At 44.0% G+C, this 19,701-nt stretch overlaps 2 protein-coding genes across 4 annotated transcripts in view; both read left to right on the top strand.

Moving 5' to 3' along the window:
- The first annotated feature begins 6,548 nt into the window (after positions 1-6,548).
- Positions 6,549-11,036, top strand: LOC112229266. The gene is made up of 3 exons (XM_024395099.1): positions 6,549-6,662; positions 8,729-8,985; positions 9,157-11,036. The coding sequence occupies exons 1-3, from the start codon at positions 6,600-6,602 to the stop codon at positions 9,890-9,892; spliced, it is 1,056 nt and encodes a 351-aa protein (XP_024250867.1). The 5' UTR covers positions 6,549-6,599; the 3' UTR covers positions 9,893-11,036.
- Positions 11,037-13,369: 2,333 nt separating this feature from the next.
- LOC112229324 (collagen alpha-1(XXII) chain) overlaps positions 13,370-19,701 on the top strand; it is a 54,958-nt gene continuing 48,626 nt past the window's right edge. Inside the window, exons 1-3 of one of the 3 annotated variants that reach the window (XM_042309944.1) lie at positions 13,370-14,386; positions 16,697-16,843; positions 17,107-17,673. In XM_042309944.1, the coding sequence (XP_042165878.1) occupies positions 16,750-16,843; positions 17,107-17,673 (661 nt within the window). In that variant the 5' untranslated portion in view covers positions 13,370-14,386; positions 16,697-16,749. The remainder of the gene's footprint in view (positions 14,387-16,696; positions 16,844-17,106; positions 17,674-19,701) is intronic. The other 2 variants (XM_042309945.1, XM_042309946.1) reach the window with 2 other exon arrangements.

The raw sequence follows: 19,701 nt of genomic DNA, 5'->3' as shown, positions 1-19,701 counted from the left end.
TCACTGAACTGGATTCATTACCACCAACCCTGGACAGTCTCGTCTCATTACGCACACCTGGTTCCTATTCCCCCTGATTAGTATGTGTGTATATGTGCCCTCTGTTCCCCATTGTCCTTGTAGATTATTGTTACCATGTCCGTTGGTCTTGTGAGTCCCAGTGCTGTTGTATCGGCTTCCATGCTACGTGTTATTGTGAGCTTGTTTTACGGGTCTCGTCCTGTGTATTATTTAGAGGTTTACACTTTGCACTTTCGTTGGAGAAAATAAAACCCCCTATTACGTATTCCTGCGCCTGTCTCCATTCATTATACAATAACCGACCCCTAAATGGAGACAGCAGGAAAGACAGAGCTGTGGACCATCGTAGAGACAGTCCAGCATTACAAGGACTGTGTCTCCCGACTCGGCAGCGCCATGGACAGCGTATTGGCAAACATCCAGCATTTGGAGAGAAATGTGCAGTCCCTCCAGTCTCCAGCACCAGTTCCGGTACCAGCCCCCACACCACTACATGCCTCTGTCCCATCTGAGCCGGTCCGCGGAATACCCCTGTCCCTCCCGGAGCGCTTTGACGGCGTGCCAGCGAGATGCAAGGGATTCCTTCTGAAATGCGACCTGTACCTCGCTCGCTACGCCGAGGCTGTCTCCGGGAGAGACAGGGTTGCCACCGACATCTAGGCACTGACCGGACGGGCCCTGGACTGGGGTGCCGAGGTCTGGGATACAGGTGGACCAGAGGGCGAGTCCTTCGAGCGCTACATCCTCCTCTTCCTCTCTGTGTTTGATCATCCTGTGGAGGGCCGAGAGGGGTGTGAGCGCGTACTCCGACTACGCCAGGGATCTAGGACCGCCTCGGAGTTCACCCTGGAATTCTGGACCATCGCGGCCTCCACCGGAGGGAACGAGTCGGTTCTGGTCACCGTGTTCCACAGCGGACTGCGGAAGGAGGTAGAGATGGAGTTAGCCTGCCGTGATGACAACCTGTCACTCGACCAGCTCATCAGCATGGCGATTCATTTGGACAACCTCCTGTGGTCCAGATGAAGACCTGCACGGAATCTGGAGCCCGTGGCTACACCTTCTCTGTGCCAGAGCCGATGGAGGTGGGCTCTGCACATTTGCCCGAGGCAGAGCGTAGGAGAAGGAGGAATCTGGGCCTCTGCTCCTATTGTGGAGAAAGGGGTCATTTCTCTCCGACCTGCCCTCTATCCACAAATAGGCGACGGTGACAAGCCAGGGAATTATCCTGCTCCAACCCAGGTAAGATGCAAGATCTTAATGTAAGTGAGTGTCACGGATTCCCCTGGTACTGCTGCCTACTCCGTTCACCAGCTCCGGAGATAAACGTCACCGGCATTCTAGGTGTCACTGAACTGGATTCATTACCACCAACCCCAGACTGTCTTGTCTCATTACGCACACCTGGTTCCCATTTCCTCTGATTTGTATGTGTATATCTGTGCCTTCTGTTCCCTATTGTCCTTGTCGGCTATTGTTACCATGTCCGTTGGTCTTGTGAGTACCAATGCTGTTGTATTGGCTTCCATGCTAGGTGCTATTGTACAGTTGTTTATAAAAAACCCTATTACGTATTCCTGCGTCTGTCTCCAATCATTATACAACGTAGCAGCGAGGCTCTTACTCACTGACTTAGTTAAGTCTCTATCACTCTTTCTGTGATCATAAAGACTAACTGGAATAAACCTGTGTGTGCTTGTAATTAAAGCACCAGACAAGACACATATCGAATGTACTTTAATTCACTCCGAAACCTACAGAGATGGACTGCTGTGCTGAAATACCACAGGAGGCCGATACATGTCTAATACAATGTATGGGTGTAGAGGAGATTGAGAAAAGTACTGAGAAAGTCACCTTATTACAAATAAAGAAATCAGCAACGAAGTTCCACAAGCTTGGTGTGAAATGCGAAAGAACCACAGTGATCCACTGAGAAGCCATATTGACTAAGTGAAGGTATGTGTGTAATAATAGAGACAGGCAGATATAGGCTGTACATTTCACTCAAAGTCTATATCTGGAAATAGCTGTCAATGCCTGGGGAAGATGCGTATGGATGTCTACTGTACTGTGTGTGTGTGTGGTTTTACACAAGGTGTTCAAGCCCAGGTCTCCTGCACACTAGAAGGGCACATTAGCCCACTAAGCCAAAGTCTGGGTATAGACATGCAGGAGAGGGGTGCCGGAAAGAGGACGCTGACAGACAGAAAAATGACACGCCTCATGAAGGCTTGTGTGTTCTGCCGCTGGATGCTCCCCTGCCCTTTTTCAGTAGGTGGGATCTCTGCAGAGCAGAGCGTGGTGATCACTGCAGTCCTATTTATCCAACCCCTGTTCTTATTGTGTCTTCCTCCTCATCCCACACCATGCTAATTACACTGCCAGAGCCACAGACGTCAGGGATGGAGGAGGACAATAAGAACAGCCTGGAAGGAAGGGCGTTGGAGTGTCATTGCGTCGTGGCCCTCTGTTCAAAGCCTAGAGGGGTGGTGGCGTTCGTGTTGGTGCTCTCCGTTCAACATTAAGCCTGTAATTTCACCACAGCTCAAATAATCATCTAAGCAGAGCCATGTTTCCTCTGGGTGGACGGAGGAGGGCTTTTATATATCAGCAAGCAGGTGCTGATGGTGCGACAGAAACTATTGTTATTTTATGTAGGATTGTTTGGGAAGTTAGTGAATACATGAATGACTAACTGGGAAGATGGAAGATGTGTATGGCACATGAATGAGAAGGTTTGGGAACAAAACTGCCTGAAAGAAAACCAGCTGTCTGAAAACCACCATGATGTGAGAATTCATGAAAACCTAAATCCTGTGGAAATCAGTTGATGGAAGAGCCAACAAATCATCATTAAATGATGATAAAAGCATAGCCTACCCTATGCCCTACTGTAATCGATCGCACACAACTAACATGGGATTTCACATTACAGACCAAATGGTCTCGTTGGCCTACATAAATCCATGACTCATGCATTTAACACGTGACTCACAAAGACCTACACAAAATAAACAGTAGGCCTATAATGAATAGATTATGAGACTAGAACATAATGCCCTGATATAACAGTAATAATCCCAGTAGGCACCCATAGCCTACACAGACAAAAACAGTGGTCGCCCACCTTTTCTTAATCGAGATCACTTTATGAGTCAAAATGCAAACTGAGTGAATTCTCTGCCTAGTGGTTAGAGCGTTTGACTAGTAACTGAAAGGTTGCAAGATTGAATCCCAGAGCTGACAAGGTTCAAATCTGTCGCTCTGCCCCTGAACAAGGCAGTTAACCCACTGTTACTAGGCCGTCATTGAAAGTAAGAATTTGTTCTTAATGTTCTTAACTGACTTGCCTAGTTAAATACAGGTAAAAAAAACATTTTTAAAAATGTGCCTACAATGTATTGTGTGATATCAATTAAATGATCAGAAACGTATACGTATTGGGCCTATAGTGAATGGGTGGAGAAGCACATGGCAAAGTTATATATAAGGCTCAAGATAGGCTACATGATAACACTGGTAATAGGCCAGGTTGTTGTTCCCTATTACCTGCAAGGCACGTCGAAGCATGAATTGAAATAACTTTCCCTGGATTGATGGTCGAAGTGGAGAAGCAGTTTCATGATCTCTAAGTGTTGAATAAAAACATTGTTGTAGTGCAGATCATTGTCTTTGAACATATTGAAACCCCTTTAAAAGGTCCTGGATTAGATCAATACAATCACTAATTAATATAGAGGGGGACTGGAGGCCCTTCGTTGTGTTGAATAAAAACATTGTTGTAGTGCAGGAATTGTCTTTGAACAGTAATGCTTTGGGAAACCCCTTTAAAGGTCCTGGATTAGATCAATACAGCCGTATTTAGAAGCCCTTGACAAAAGCATGGATTAATTTTTTGTCATTTTTGGAAGATCACAAGATCTCTCACTGATATCGAAAATCTTGGCAAATACTCCCAACACCCTCTTCCATTCACGGTCTCTTGAAAAAAATGTAACAGTGAGCTTTGTTTGGCCATTTGGCTTGTTTTAGCTAGCCAAGTTGACTAGTGAGCCTTAGCTAGCTACAGTAGATAACGGTGAGTAGCCTACACAGTGTAACCTAGCCTACACAGCGATAGCTACGGTTTACTACACATGGTATCAGTGCGAAGTGACACGTACCAGAACCCCCTTATTACTTTAAATTGCTAAGCAATTTGTTAACAGTATATTGTTTTTTTCCTGGTAAATAATCAAGTGTAATTCAAATTCATTACGTAGGCTTAAATGAAATAGATGTAATGTACAGCGCTAGATGTTATGTTCAATGTCCTTGTGTCCTGAAAGGCATCTGCCAAATAAAATGTATGATTATTATTATTACTATTGATTGTACACCTGCTCTTTCCAGGACATGGAGTCTATGTACAGTGTACTTTTCCCTCTGTGTAGTTTATTACATGTTAAACAAGGAAAATACTTACCAAAAGGAGAACATGGATGTGGTTTATTTCTGTGCATAAAAAAAGTAGCACATCTGGATGTGATTTACAGTAGATATATCTGTCAACACGGTCATACACATGATGTATAATCCTGTAATATGATTCTGGCCCGCGATGGCAAAAATATATTCTCATGTGGCCCTCCATGGAAAATAATTGCCCAGGCGTGACATAGACTGACCAGGTGAATCCAGGTGTAAGTTATGATCCCTTATTGATGTCACTTGTTAAATCCACGTCAATCAGTGTAGATGAAGGGGAGGAGTCAGGTTAAAGAAGGCTTTTTAAGCCTTTTGAAAATTGCGACATGGATTGTGAATGAGTGGCATTCAGAGTGTGAATGGGCAAGACAAAATATTTAGGTGCCTTTGAACGGGATATGGTAGTAGGTGCCAGCGCACCTGTTTGTGTCAAGAACTGCAACGCTGCTGGGTTTTTCATGCTCAACAGTTTCCTGTGTATATCAAGAATGGTCCACCAACCAAAGCACATCCAGCCAACTTGACACAACTGTGGGATGGTATCCTTCACGTTTGGCACATTTCCCCTTTGTTGTCCCGCCCACTATGCATTCAATCTGATGGTGTATGCATGTTCAGGCCAGTGCTTGACTTGGACTAAAATAGATGTCAGTACTCATTGTGGGTACTGTTGATATTCAGGTGCAGGAACTCCTCAATACTTTTGAGCTGATATTCTAAAGGAAGTGAAGGAACTCAAGCAGAAGAAAATATTTAGTGCTGGTACTCAGTTCCGCTGAGCTCCTCCTCATTTCATGTACTGTGCTTAGGTAAAAAGACAAATAATGCACATTCTGATAGGGTGGGCCTGGCTCCCCAGTGGGAGGGCCTGCGCCCACCGGTGCCTAAGCCCCAGCAAAAATCTACACCACCTTGTTGACAATGAATAAAAGAAGCAGTTGGGTAAACTGGAGGTAAATAGTGTACAAACTTGCTGCTGTTTGAGACTGATGTAGAGATACAGGAACTCCTGCGGGCAGCACACTAGAGTCTCACGTCTAATCTAACCTGTTCAAATAGATTTACACGAGTGGAATGTGAGTAGGGCATGGCATATGCAATAGGCTACCGATCACACCAAGATCACAGTCACTTTTGTTATTCGAGCCTATATTACTCCCATGCATAGTGGCACATACAATATACCATACCCTGCTGCCAGCTAGCAAACGGGTCATTCTCTATCAGTCTATGTAGAAATTAAGTAAGGGCTCGATTCAATCGGTAGCACTGAAGTTCCGTGTTACAGCGTGATTGAAATGTAAAGGCAACGTTCCCGCATTCGCAGACACTGCATTCTTGGTAAACTCTGCATATGTCGGCTCAATCGGAAAATTACCATTACATTTCAAGCGCTATAACGCTGAACTTCAGCGATATAGATTGAATCAAGCCCTAAGCTATTTTGATATTTCGACAGACAAGATCAGGTACACATCCCTAGCTTCCTCAGGAGTCCTCCAAATTCCATATCTCTAGAATTACTACTTGACTTCTATCCAGTGACGCTGTGAGATGACCACACACTAAAACGTCCACAGTTGATACAGAGTTCAGTGTCCTGTGGCGGCATCTAGTGGTCACAATACAAAACCACCAGTCCCCATTCATTATGATTCACTCCTAAATGAGATTTTAACAAAATACCATTGTTCTCATGACGTTTTCTAGTCAATAGGCTACAGTCATTAATAAAGAATGAAAACAGTACCTGATAACTACCCTGCATTTGTGCACACTACCCTGGTCTGCTATATGTGGAGTCATGGTTTTCGAGGATGAAACCAGTACCAGTCCCCAGGCTGTCTGGCAAGCTGCTGTCCAGTACCATCACCCTGACCCTGTATGAAAACACTACCATTTGGAGTCATGGTTCTCTCCAGGTGTCCCTGAGCTTGATTTGGGATCATTACAGATGGCCCTGCTGCCTGCTGACCCTAATCCTCCTAATGACCTCAAAGCCAGTCAGCAGGCAACTAAAACCTACCTTCCTTGCCTTTTACTGTAGTGTCCTCCCATCCCCTGCCTTCAACCCAGTGCTATACACAGCACAACAACAGCCTTTATTCATGGGCTCTCTCAGAGAAGAAATGATTCGGCAACAACTCAAGCAAGAGGAATTTGCCAAACCTGTGAGTATTATAGCTCTATATCATCATCATCACCTACCTATCCCCTTAGTTGTGTTGTATCTTATTGGGTGTATGTATACACTGAACAAAAAAAGAATCGCAACATGTAAAGTGATGGTCTCATGTTTCATGAGCTGAAAAAGATCCCAGAAATGTTCCATGCATACAAAAAGCGTATTTCTCTCAAATTGTGTGCACTACTTTGTTTACATCCCTGTTAGTGAGCATTTCTCATTTGCCAAGATAATCCATCCAATTGACAGGTGTGGCGTATCAAGAAGCCGATTAAACAGCATGATATTTACACAGTTGCACCTTGTGCTGGGGATAATAAAAGACCACTCTAAAATGTGCAGTTTTGTCACACAACACAATGCCATAGATGCCTCAAGTTTTGAGGGAGAATGCAATTGGCATGATGACTGCAGGAATGTTAACCAGAGCCGTTGCCATATAATTTAATGTTAATTTCTCTACCATAAGCCACCTCCAATGTTGTTTTAGAGAATTTGGCAGTAAGTCCAATGGGCCTCACAACCGCAGACCACGTATATGGCATCATGTTAGCAAGCGGTTTGCTGATGTCAACGTTGTGAACAGAGTGCCCCATGGTGGTGGTGAGGTTATGGTATGGACAGCCATGAGCTGCGAACAATGAACACAATTGCATTTTATCAATGGCAATTTGAATCCACAGAGATACCGTGACGAGATCCTGAGGCCCATTGTCGTGCCATTGATCCGCCGCCATCACCTCATGTTCCAGCATGATAATGCACGGCCCCATGTCTCAAGGATCTGTACCTATAAGCTGAAAATGTCCCAGTTCTTCCATGCCCTGCATACTCACCAAATATGTCACCTATCGAGCATGTTTGGGATGCTCTGAATCGACATGTGTGACAGCGTTTTCCAGTTCCCACCAATATCCAGCAACTTAGCACAATTAATCGGGACATGGACTCTACAAGGTGTTGAAGGCATTACACAGGGATTCTGGCCCATGTTGACACCAATGTTTCCCACAGTTGTGTCACGTTGGTTGGGTGTCCTTTGGGAGGGGGACCATTCTTGATATACACAGGAAACAGTTGAGTGTGAAAAACCCAGCTGCGCACAAACCGATGCACCCGGCAACTACTACCATACCCCGTTCAAAGGCACTTAAATATTTTGTCTTGCCCATTCACCCTCTGAATGGCACACATACACAATCCATGTCTCAATTGTATCAAGGCTTAAAAATGATTCTTTAACGTATCTCCTCCCCTTCATCTACACTGATTGAGGTGGATTTAACAAGTGCCATCAATAAGGGATCATAGCTTTCACCTGGATTCACCTGGTCAGTCTATGTCATGGAAAGAGCAGTGCATTGGCAGTAGGACACTGTATGATGCCTATTAGTGTGAGCATGCAGTGAATGTTTCTGACATTGCTGGTTATATGCAGTCTATAACCTTTTCACAAGAATATGTAGAAGAGAAAAAAATGATTGGCTACACAGGAGAGCTGTGAACTAGGTTTGGTGAACTACTGTCCTCTTCAGGAAATTGCTATTCTGATTAGTTTTCTGATGAATCTGTTTAACGTTCGACATAATAGACCACTGAGTACAGACTGTTAAAGTATTTGTGTGCTATACTTTAACAGTCTTTATGAACTTAGAAGTCACAAAGAAAAGAAAATGCTCCTCATAAAACCGACGAGAATATTGAGATCTGTGGAAAACAATCTCAAGGAAGATGTTTCATTATTGATTTCAAGGTTTTCTATAGAAAAATCATTGAATTATAAATGATCCATTACTATGCCAATGTTTTTGAAATCTGCAGTGGAATGTCAGACTCAACAAGACATATTCAACGAGATTACAAAGGAAACCGTTCGTCAATACCTTCTTGAGCATACAGTATTTAGTATTGACAGGTCTACTTTATAAGTATTCAATACTTTGCTATAATTTAATCTGAAGGATTTTCAGTGTTGATAGGCTGTGTTAGATAGTCATGTAATGTAATTGAGTAAGTCATTCTAATTTGTGAGTGATGTGTGTTTTGTTGCAGGGCTTGCCCCGACCAGAAGACCTGCTGACCTCTCAGGCTAAAAATAGCATTATGCATCTCATCGGCCAGAAGCACCTGCTGGCGCCTAAAAACGTCTGTGATTCCAAAACACCTGTCCTCCATCTGTCAGCCACACAGGGAGGGGAAGAGGAGGAAGTGGTGGTGATGGTGGGTCGGCTTATGCCAGAGTCTGCCATGCTGCCCACGCCAGGCCAGGAGGGCCCTGCCACCCAAAGGGACTCCTTGCTCCTGGTCAGGTATGTATTATGTAAACATTTGTTAATTCATTCATGCAATCGTTAATTTGTTTGTTTGTTTGTTTGTTTGTTTGTTTGTTTGTTCCTTCCTTCCTTCCTTCCTTCCTTCCTTCCTTCCTTCCTTCCTTCCTTCCTTCCTTCCTTCCTTCCTTCCTTCCTTCCTTCCTTCAGGTCCAGGTCTCCCCTGCCTGGCTCGTCCCAGGAGAAGGAGGGGAAGAACCTGCCCCCGCGGCGGCCTCTGAAGCTGGCACCTCTGGAGCTGCCCAGTGAGGTACAGAAGGCACAGAGACAGAAGATTAAGGGGATTGGGCTGGAGGCCAAGGCTGCTGCCCATAAGCTGGACACGACGGTGGGCGACCAACCCTGCTCCAGGAAGGTGAAGGATTGTGGGGTGAGAGGAGAGGGACTAGGACTGGTTAAAGGTACGGCAGAGTGTGTCTCCACCCCAGCCCCACATCCCTTACCTCTGAATGAAACAGTACCCAGGGTCCAGCGACATCAGAAGGTTAGGAGAGCGCAGCTAGCCCGTGCCAACCAAATCCAGAGACAGACAGGAGACAGGCTCTCGGAAGATGCTGGTATTAACGTTAACGGCCCTCCTCCTCCCCCTATCAGCAAACCAGCCTCTCCCTCTTCCTCTCTCCCCACCAGTGCCAAAGCTCAGGTCCAGCAGGTGGTAGCACCACATGGCGAGGAGAGCTCATGCCAAGTGGCCGGCACATTCCAGCAGGATACCGGTGGGAGGAGGCTGCGTCTCAGGAGGGCAGAGCACCTCGAAGAGGATCAGAGCAAATCTAACATGTCAACAGTAGGATTACCTGGGGAAGAGGCCAACCTGGCCCAAGGTGTCCAGCAAGGAAAAGCCCTGAGGGCAGAGAATACAGAGGAGGCTCTGAGAAAGCCCTGAAGCAGGCCAGTCACATACTGGAGAAGGCTTCCAGGAAGAACGTCAGGCCGGAATCACCGGAGAATCCGCTAAAAGTGTCCGAAGAATGGCAGAGAGAAATCGCCAGGATGCTGTCCTTTGACCTCTGACCCCTGATCTTTGACTTATTAACCCCTGACTCCTTTTGACCAGACCAGGAAGTAGCGAAAACAGACTTGACAGTGTTCAGTCATGTGTTTACATGTGCTTATCACCTGGAGATTAGGATAGAAAAGACCCTGCATCTTACTTCACACAGCATCTGCTATTCAAAGCAACAAGCCAGTTACAATGCCAAGTACCCTGGCAGGCAGTATGTACAGTATACTGTACAGAGGATAAATATAGAAGTATATTATGGACCAAAAACATATTTATTTATTATTTTATAAAAAGATGATGCTCGTAATACATTACATTTAACCATTGTAGATATCCTAACATAGGCTATTCAATGTCATATTTTGGATGACATTATCATATTTGAGCGTCCCAGTAGCTTGGTAAAGCTATGTGAAACTGACCTGCATTCAGCGATTATTATCAAGGTCTCATCAGATGGATACATTGGCTTCATCTATGACCACTGTTAACAGCTCCATCTAGTTCAAACAATGGCATCGAGTAGCAACAGAGCTCACAAACAGAGCCGCAGCAGTAATCGTATGTTAAGATTGGCAACAGCAAATAAAGAGATTTGAAATATGCCTTCTTTTCTGAAACAGCCACCCCTCACTTTGGGTACTGTGTATTTAGGTCTTCAGTTCATTCTGTCATCTTTCTGCACCTTAGCTACTTCGTCAGGCGTGCAGTAGATTCCTGTAGTACATGCAATCTCAGAAGAATGTCTTTAATCAATGTTTTTCCTCCAATCAGCATGCATTACAGCTCTATGTGTGTTTGGTAACAGAACAACGGCCATCCCTCACTGTAACAAGTGAAACACTCACAGAGACGATGTTACTCTAGTCTAGACATCCACGTTTTGAGGTGAACCATTTGTTTTCAATTTATTCCCTAAATGTGGATGTAGACATTCCAGACAGTAGTTATGGGAATGGGATTTAGTTAATGTAATATACAGTGCCTTGCGAAAGTATTCGGCCCCCTTGAACTTTGCGACCTTTTGCCACATTTCAGGCTTCAAACATAAAGATATAAAACTGTATTTTTTGTGAAGAATCAACAACAAGTGGGACACAATCATGAAGTGGAACGACATTTATTGGATATTTCAAACTTTTTTAACAAATCAAAAACTGAAAAATTGGGCGTGCAAAATTATTCAGCCCCTTTACTTTCAGTGCAGCAAACTCTCTCCAGAAGTTCAGTGAGGATCTCTGAATGATCCAATGTTGACCTAAATGACTAATGATGATAAATACAATCCACCTGTGTGTAATCAAGTCTCTGTATAAATGCACCTGCACTGTGATAGTCTCAGAGGTCCGTTACATGCGCAGAGAGCATCATGAAGAACAAGGAACACACCAGGCAGGTCCGAGATACTGTTGTGAAGAAGTTTAAAGCCGGATTTGGATACAAAAAGATTTCCCAAGCTTTAAACATCCCAAGGAGCACTGTGCAAGCGATAATATTGAAATGGAAGGAGTATCAGACCACTGCAAATCTACCAAGACCTGGCCGTCCATCTAAACTTTCAGCTCATACAAGCAGAAGACTGATCAGAGATGCAGCCAAGAGGCCCATGATCACTCTGGATGAACTGCAGAGATCTACAGCTGAGGTGGGAGACTCTGTCCATAGGACAACAATCAGTCGTATATTGCACAAATCTGGCCTTTATGGAAGAGTGGCAAGAAGAAAGCCATTTCTTAAAGATATCCATAAAAAGTGTAATTTAAAGTTTGCCACAAGCCACCTGGGAGACACACCAAACATGTGGAAGAAGGTGCTCTGGTCAGATGAAACCAAAATTGAACTTTTTGGCAACAATGCAAAACGTTATGTTTGGCGTAAAAGCAACACAGCTCATCACCCTGAACACACCATCCCCACTGTCAAACGTGGTGGTGGCAGCATCATGATTTGGGCCTGCTTTTCTTCAGCAGGGACAGGGAAGATGGTTAAAATTGATGGGAAGATGGATGGAGCCAAATACAGGACCATTCTGGAAGAAACCCTGATGGAGTCTGCAAAAGACCTGAGACTGGGACGGAGATTTGTCTTCCAACAAGACAATGATCCAAAACATAAAGCAAAATCTACAATGGAATGGTTCAAAAATAAACATATCCAGGTGTTAGAATGGCCAAGTCAAAGTCCAGACCTGAATCCAATCGAGAATTTGTGGAAAGAACTGAAAACTGCTGTTCACAAATGCTCTCCATCCAACCTCACTGAGCTCGAGCTGTTTTGCAAGGAGGAATGGGAAAAAATTTCAGTCTCTCGATGTGCAAAACTGATAAAGACATACCCCAAGCGACTTACAGCAAAAGGTGGCGCTACAAAGTATTAACTTAAGGGGGCTGAATCATTTTGCACGCCCAATTTTTCAGTTTTTGATTTGTTAAAAAAGTTTGAAATATCCAATAAATGTCGTTCCACTTCATGATTGTGTCCCACTTGTTGTTGATTCTTCACAAAAAAATACAGTTTTATATCTTTATGTTTGAAGCCTGAAATGTGGCAAAAGGTTGCAAAGTTCAAGGGGGCCGAATACTTTCGCAAGGCACTGTATGTTTATCAGAGAGAAAAGAAGTCTCCTGAAACATATGTGAGATTTCAAGTACAATTGTTTTCGCAGGTATGTCAAAATGAACTGACAGTGAGATAACACATGCAAAACCATATCACAACCATTCTACATCCGAGCAAGTGAGTCGTATTAGGCAAGTCTCTCATTGACAGACTTGCAACACAAGAGGCTTCTAATACACTACTTTCTGCCTTGAGTACTGCTGCATTCTGACAGTGAATTCATAAATTGTTTGAATATATATGTGAACCCTGCGGAAATTGAACCTACGACCAAAACCCTCAATGAGTCAGCCTGACACCAGTAGCACAGCAATGTCCATCTGCCCCAGACCATGAGCCGACCACCAGACTTCCTGACCGTTTCACACCACGTAGTTAGGCTGGCCTATACTCACTTTCCCTGATTGACTGACTGCAAAGTTAATCACAAATAGGATCTCAGAATGTATAGCCATTATGTCCAATGTATGTATTTGTCAATGACGTACAATAATAATCATTTTGGTTGGATGCTTATATTTGTCCTTTATTATAACCATGTGTGAATCGTAACATTATTATTTTATATATTTTTTTACATATCTCAACTCCCCCTGAGCAAACACACAACCAGGACAAAACATTGTTTTAACGTTGACTCTGTTGTGTACTTGAATACACTTACCAGTATCAATCACTTTCCAGTTCAAACAAGGCACCTCAACCTGAGAGACGTGTAAAGCACAGAGGGGACTGGGGGAGGGAGAGGAGTTCTGAGAGCTATTGGGGAAAGGGAGACATGCCATTCTGACAGGATATCTGGCAACTTCACTAAGAGAGAGAGGGAAAGAGAGAAACCAAAACACTGGAGAACAAGACCACTGTTTCCCCTTTCTTTCCCCCTCCTGCAGGGAACATGGCTGACAAGTAAACATTACTTCTCAATGTGATTAACAGACATTTGCCTATGTTGTTTTAAATAATTTAGCACTTTTCAGAATGTAAAATTGCTGTCCAATTCTACTACATAAGAGACAGATTAGCACAAGCACAAGGAGGAGCACAAGACACATAAAGCTTCAAGCACATGCTAATCATTTTCCTGACTCAAATACACCCTCACCACCATACAGCAAGTTCCCTGCTAGAGTAGATCCATCCCACCACGGCCACCACGCGCCCGTCACCACAGCTGCACCTAGGGCAGCTCTTTTGTGGCTATATCTGAGGCAGGGTTATGGCTGAAGGGTTGGAGTGGATGGACAGAGGAGGCGGGGTGGCTGAGAGAGAAGCTGTGTGCATTCTGTTTCTGAGGGCAGCAACACTTCAGATGGGCGCAGCTCCGGCAGCCATAAAGAAGAAAAAAAAGAGACTAAAATATATCCAGAAAGTTGGTCTATAATTGGCCAGGCCTGTCAGGGTTGTTTTTATGCCTGTGAGCTGAACAGCTAGCTAGAGCAGTACAAGCCACCTCGTCCACTAGTGAAACCCTACACTTTCAACTTCAGTCAGTTCCTCCCTCTTTATCTACCCATCCAAGAGGTTGTAGCAGATGCTCACCTCACTTTGGACTTTTTATCAACACTTGGATTGACATCGTGGTGGATTTTAGGATTACATTTCTTCACACCTGTAAAGGAAGTCATTTGGGGGATTCACCGTTGGATAGGGGATGGTGCCTTAATGCTGAGCTAAGGAACAAGTGAGAACTGGAGGATAGGAGCCACACAGAGCGAGAGAGAGACCTCCAGTGAAACTAAGTGATCTGCAATCCAGGTAGGAGTAGGTCTTTCCTGCAGTCAAATGACCTATTGGCCTCATGGGTGGAATGTTATTAAGATTTTTTTAATAAACAGGTTTTTTTTAACACCGAAAATCCGGTGTTTCTATGTCAAACAGTTTGTTATATTTCTGTCTTCTGTGATATAAAGTGTAATAATGGGATGCAAACTCAAAATGTAATACATTTAAACTCTGTACCTGACATGTCTTCTTTTATTAAGTCCATATCCATGTGTGTGATGTATACTTTTACTTCAAAATAGATTTGTTTAAGACTCCCAAGAAACACTCTGTGTGACCCTGATTTAGCCCACTGCAGTAAGAAGTTTAATCAATCTGTCCCATTAAAATTGTTTTATTTCTGGCTATTTATATTGTTTCCTTTGAGGGTAGTTTGATGTTTTTGTGCATTTAGATTTTTTTGTTTGTGATAAATTGTTTGTGAGAGGAGCTTGGCAGAGCCACGTGTTGGATGCTCCGTCAGGAGGAGCTACAGGATCCATGTCTATCTTAATTTCCCTTTGGACTGGAAAACTCCTTCTGTTTTTTACATCATTTTCTGGATGATGGAAGTCTGGTTTCTGGAATAGACATTTAGATTGTAATCCCTGGTCTGCCATTGAGAGAGGAGGTGGAAACGCACAGGCCCCATACAGGATACAGACCATAGCTTGTACGGGGGAGATCTGGGCTCAGGATTGGGGCTTGGGCTGCTTACTAAGTCACATCCCAATGTTTTTGATCTGTTTATTTTTTTATCATTTCAAAGTATTTCAAAGTCAACATGTTGCAACGTTTTTAAAGCTTACGTGATATAGGGAGTATATGTGGGGACTGTGGTACTGTCAAAATACTTATCTGATGGGACAAAAATAGGCTAAATGCATAGTAGCCTTTCCTTAGTTTCATAATTTGATCTCTCAGATGAGCCATCTGTTGAACAGTTATTCAATATGTAGGCCTATCATATGTATTGCGGGTAGATGGGTGGATAGTTTTTACAAGTCTGAAAAGTTTTCCAGTAGGCTATATGGTGGGCGCTTGAGACATATTTTCATTCTGGTCAGCTTTAAATACACACTAATTTCAGCAATTGCAGCATTTCACTAAGTAGGCATTGAGCTCATTAATAGTGTCAGTAAAACCTAAGAAAGCTCCAGGGCATAAATAGCTCTGTGGTACATCAGATAAAGTAATCTGCTGCCAAACTAACCCGACTGCAGGTTCAACCCAGCGTCATGGTGATTGCATAGGGTGTTCACATGTTGACCATGCTGCTGGAGGATAATGGACAATCAAGCAAAGTGTAGGACATCACACAATTGTTAAGTGGCTGTGGGCACTCCCCTATGATGTGACTGTAGAACACAAGACAGGAGAGGATACATCGTATTAGAACAGAACTCAACTTGGTCATGTTCCAAGTTCTTAGTAGGAATCCCGTTCACAAACACATTTTTTAAAATGGGTTCCACTGTTTCCCTCCATTTCACTAAAACATTCCCATAGCTGTATTCCTGGATTTGATGATCCTGTCATTGCTATGTAAGATCTGCATAACACTTGGTGTTAAAGGATAAAGCAGCAATAAAGCATTGTGAAGGTTCAAGGAGAACGGTAAGCCATTGCCACATCACCAGACTTCCATACACCAAAGCCACACAGCGTTTTCGCCACACACCACTAGTCTAGCCCTCTGATGACAGTGTAGCATTGGGCCCACAGACTTATTGTACTCTGATCTTAGTTCACTGCTGCTAAATGACACAGACACTCTTCCCGTAAGGATGACTTAAAGATATAGAGGAGGTTGATGACAGATGAGAGACATAACCTTGTAACCTCTTGTAACCTCTCTACACAGGAAGTTCTATCGGAGTTGGTGTGTGTGTTCTAACAGTATCATGATAACACTAGAGCACTGTCACTGATTTCTGTCCAATTCAAAACTCAGGGGCCTTTCACTCCCAGTCACTCTAGTCACTGGGTCAAGTATCAATTGGCCTTCTCTAAAAGCGTCAACTGACACGTTCCTCAATCTACTTCCAGAAGAGATGCGTACATTTCGATTAGTTGACTACTACCTAAATGAGTAAATGAGAGTTGAATACGGAATTGTAGCTTTTTGTGAAATCAATATTCCCCAAAGAAAAGCTGTTTATCGGAATCAGAAGACATTTAACATGATATTGCATTCCAATACTCAAGGATAATATTGAGGCTTAGGCCCTAGAAATGCCCAGTAGTCTCTCACACCTGTCTGCTTCTTGGTAGTTTGTAATGGTGACCTGTTGATGTCTACAGGTTGGAGACGTTGATGGTGATCACAACCTAAGCTCAAAAGACCAGAGGCTGATATGGAGCTGCGACTGGGATGCAGGGCTTCCCTGGTCCTGGTCATACTGGTCCTGACACTCTCAGGACTGAGGGTTGATGCTCAGAGCAGGGCAGGTAAGGACATCCGCTGTTAATAGCTGGTTCAAAAGTATTTGTTTTTTTCTCCATAGACTTTGAGCCACACTGAGCTTGTCTGGAACCAATGGAGTAGTCCTGAAAGTAGAAACCCTGCCCACCTGGCACTAGTGTGGCTAGCTCAATCTTCAGTAGTTAGAAATAAATTAAATACTATTTGAACCAAAGCCTGTTTCTTACTATCTTTCTGTACAGTACTGGGAATTCCTCAGGTCTGACTTCTAACATCCACTTCCTCTCAGGCTGTAAGAACGTGCACTATGACCTGGTGTTCATCCTGGACACGTCGTCCAGTGTGGGGAAGGAGAACTTTGAGAAGATCCGCCAGTGGGTCTCCAACCTGGTGGAGTCGTTCGACGTGGGCCCGGACAAGACACGTGTGGCCGTGGTACGCTACAGCGACCGGCCCACCACAGAGTTCAACCTGGGACGGTACAGCACCATGGACGAGGTGAAGAGGGCCGCCAGGAACATCCGCTACCTGGGAGGGAACACCATGACCGGGGACGCCATAAGCTACACCACCACCAACATCTTCACAGAGCGGGCCGGGGCCAGGCCTGCCGCCAGGGGCATCCAGAAGGTGGCTATCCTCCTGACGGACGGGAGGAGCCAGGATTACGTGTTGGAGCCTTCCAAGGCGGCGGCGAAGGCCGGGGTGAGGATGTTCGCAGTGGGCATCGGGGAGGCTCTGAAGGTGGAACTCGAAGAGATCGCTGCGGAACCTAAGAACGCTCACGTGTTCCATGTGACAGACTTTAACGCCATCGACAAGATCAGAGGGCGGCTGAGGAGACGGCTCTGTGAAAGTAAGTAACCAATCCGATAGGCTCTGTGAGAGTAAGTAACCAATCACAGGCTGAGAAGGAGGCTCTGTGAGAGTAGATTATCAGGTGCAGGATTTTTCTGTGACTGCCTTTACTCTTTGTTTGTCAGTTTTGAGAAAACAGATTCCAACAAGATGTTTACATTACATACACAATCAGATTTTCAGAATTGGGTCTTAAATTCAGTTGAAAATGCAGTTATTTCTATCAATCAAAAGCCTCCACCTTCTTACTATACAATCTGTGACTTTGAACTTTAAAGATATCTCCATCTATATCACTATGAACTTACACTCCAAAACTAACCCTTTGACACCTCTAACCAAGACTCCACACACCTTAATTCAATTAGAGTACATGAGCCATTTCAATTGGCTTTCCTCTCGACTAGGCCTTTTCCCTCGACTAAGACGGGTGTGACATTAAGCATAGATCGGCTCATAAATGACATTTTTGTGGCCACTTGCCCCAGTGACTTGGGTAAGAGGTGTGGAACGCTGGATAGCCTGAATTACACTAACCTCAATGTCTTCATCAGGACCCAGCTACACTACTACACATCCCCCGACAGGGAAACGTTCAGTACAAATGTTACAAATGTCATTAAAATAACAACACGTATGTACTGTACTGTATTCAAATGCTAAAACAGTGAGGTGTGTGGTCTGGGACGGCTCTGGGCTGGTGAGGAAAGTGGAGTAGTGAGTATGTATTGCATGTTCAGGACAGGAGGTGGAATACGATTGGTTGGATGCTTCACACTCCAGAGTTTGCATTCCCCACTAAAATGATCTGAACAGGAAAGCAGCGTGTGCCTGAAACTGTAGCGTCTCAACGGAATCCTTGGGACCTCTTAACTCTGACGTCACCGTATTAAAGTTGACATTTAAAATGGTTAGGGAAGAGTTATGGTTAGGGTAAGGATATGGGTTAAGGTTAGGGTTAGGGCAAAGACAGCACAGTATGGTTTAGAAACTCTGGTGAAGGTTTAGGGTAGGGACGTCCCATGGATACCGGATAGCACTAACCTGCCTGAAACCCTGACAGTAAATAAGGAAGATGAAATGACACTGTCACACAGCTGTACCTGACGATGTGGGCCTCGTCACAAGATACGTGTTGGACCACCATTTCAACATAGCCTGTCTCTGAAATGCCACCCCATTGGTCAAAAGTAGTGCACTATGTAGGGAATTTCATGCCATTTTGGAGGCATACACATAATCTCATTTACTGCTAAAAAGCACAACAGGATAGTACAATACTCAGAGCTGTGTTTAGTGTTAACTCAGAATCACACTGTAATCAGAGCCTCTATTCTTTATTTAAGTCAGACAGGTGTCCTTGTGTAGTAATACTTTAGCCACTTGAGTTTGGCAGGATGCCAGGAGATTCCTTGGGAAGCTCTTAACCCTGACCCTTCCCTCTGAGACCACAGATTCCAATGTTAATATACCCACCTTGAAGTCAGTCTATACATTCCTCTCTAGTCGTAATGGCACATGCTTTCAGACATTCGATCTATTACGAGATGGGGATAAGGGTACTCAGGGCTCACTACACAGAACCTCTTTACCTTGGACAACTAGTTAATTCGCCACCCAAAATTGTTCCTTCTGTAATCTCTAGGATCACCATGTTAGTGTATCTAAGAATATAAGTGGGCACCGCACAGAGCAGCCAAAGTTATTTTTGCCCTGAAAATTACAGTTCTAAAGTTTCAAGTAGGTCCTAAAGAGCAGTTTATGAATTCCACGTTGTATGTTTTCACCTTTTCATCTAACATTACCACCCCTGTTAAACACAGTGCTGGGAGAATATATATATAAACACAGAAACCTTTTAACTTGAACTAAACCTCAGTGAACGAGAAAGGCGTCTTTGCCAAATCAAAGACTATTCAACAGCCATAATTGTACTTATGAGGTAATACAGTAGACTGAATTAGGTACACTCCTTAGTTAGAGCCTGTTTTCAGTTGAATGTTTTTGATGATATTTTTGGGAACCA

This window comes from Oncorhynchus tshawytscha, linkage group LG31, assembly GCF_018296145.1.
Source record: "Oncorhynchus tshawytscha isolate Ot180627B linkage group LG31, Otsh_v2.0, whole genome shotgun sequence".
In the NCBI taxonomy this organism is placed as follows: Eukaryota; Metazoa; Chordata; class Actinopteri; order Salmoniformes; family Salmonidae; genus Oncorhynchus; species Oncorhynchus tshawytscha.
Note: the sequence above shows the minus strand (reverse complement) of the source record. Positions and strands in the feature narration are given on the sequence as shown.

Excerpts from the sequence above, each read along its gene's own strand:
- LOC112229266 (XM_024395099.1), top strand. The coding sequence starts at position 6,600 with ATGGGCTCTCTCAGAGAAGAAATGATTCGGCAACAACTCAAGCAAGAG. Across the intron at positions 6,663-8,728 it reads AAGAGGAATTTGCCAAACCT|GGCTTGCCCCGACCAGAAGA; the intron begins GTGAGTATTATA and ends GTTTTGTTGCAG. Across the intron at positions 8,986-9,156 it reads GACTCCTTGCTCCTGGTCAG|GTCCAGGTCTCCCCTGCCTG; the intron begins GTATGTATTATG and ends TCCTTCCTTCAG.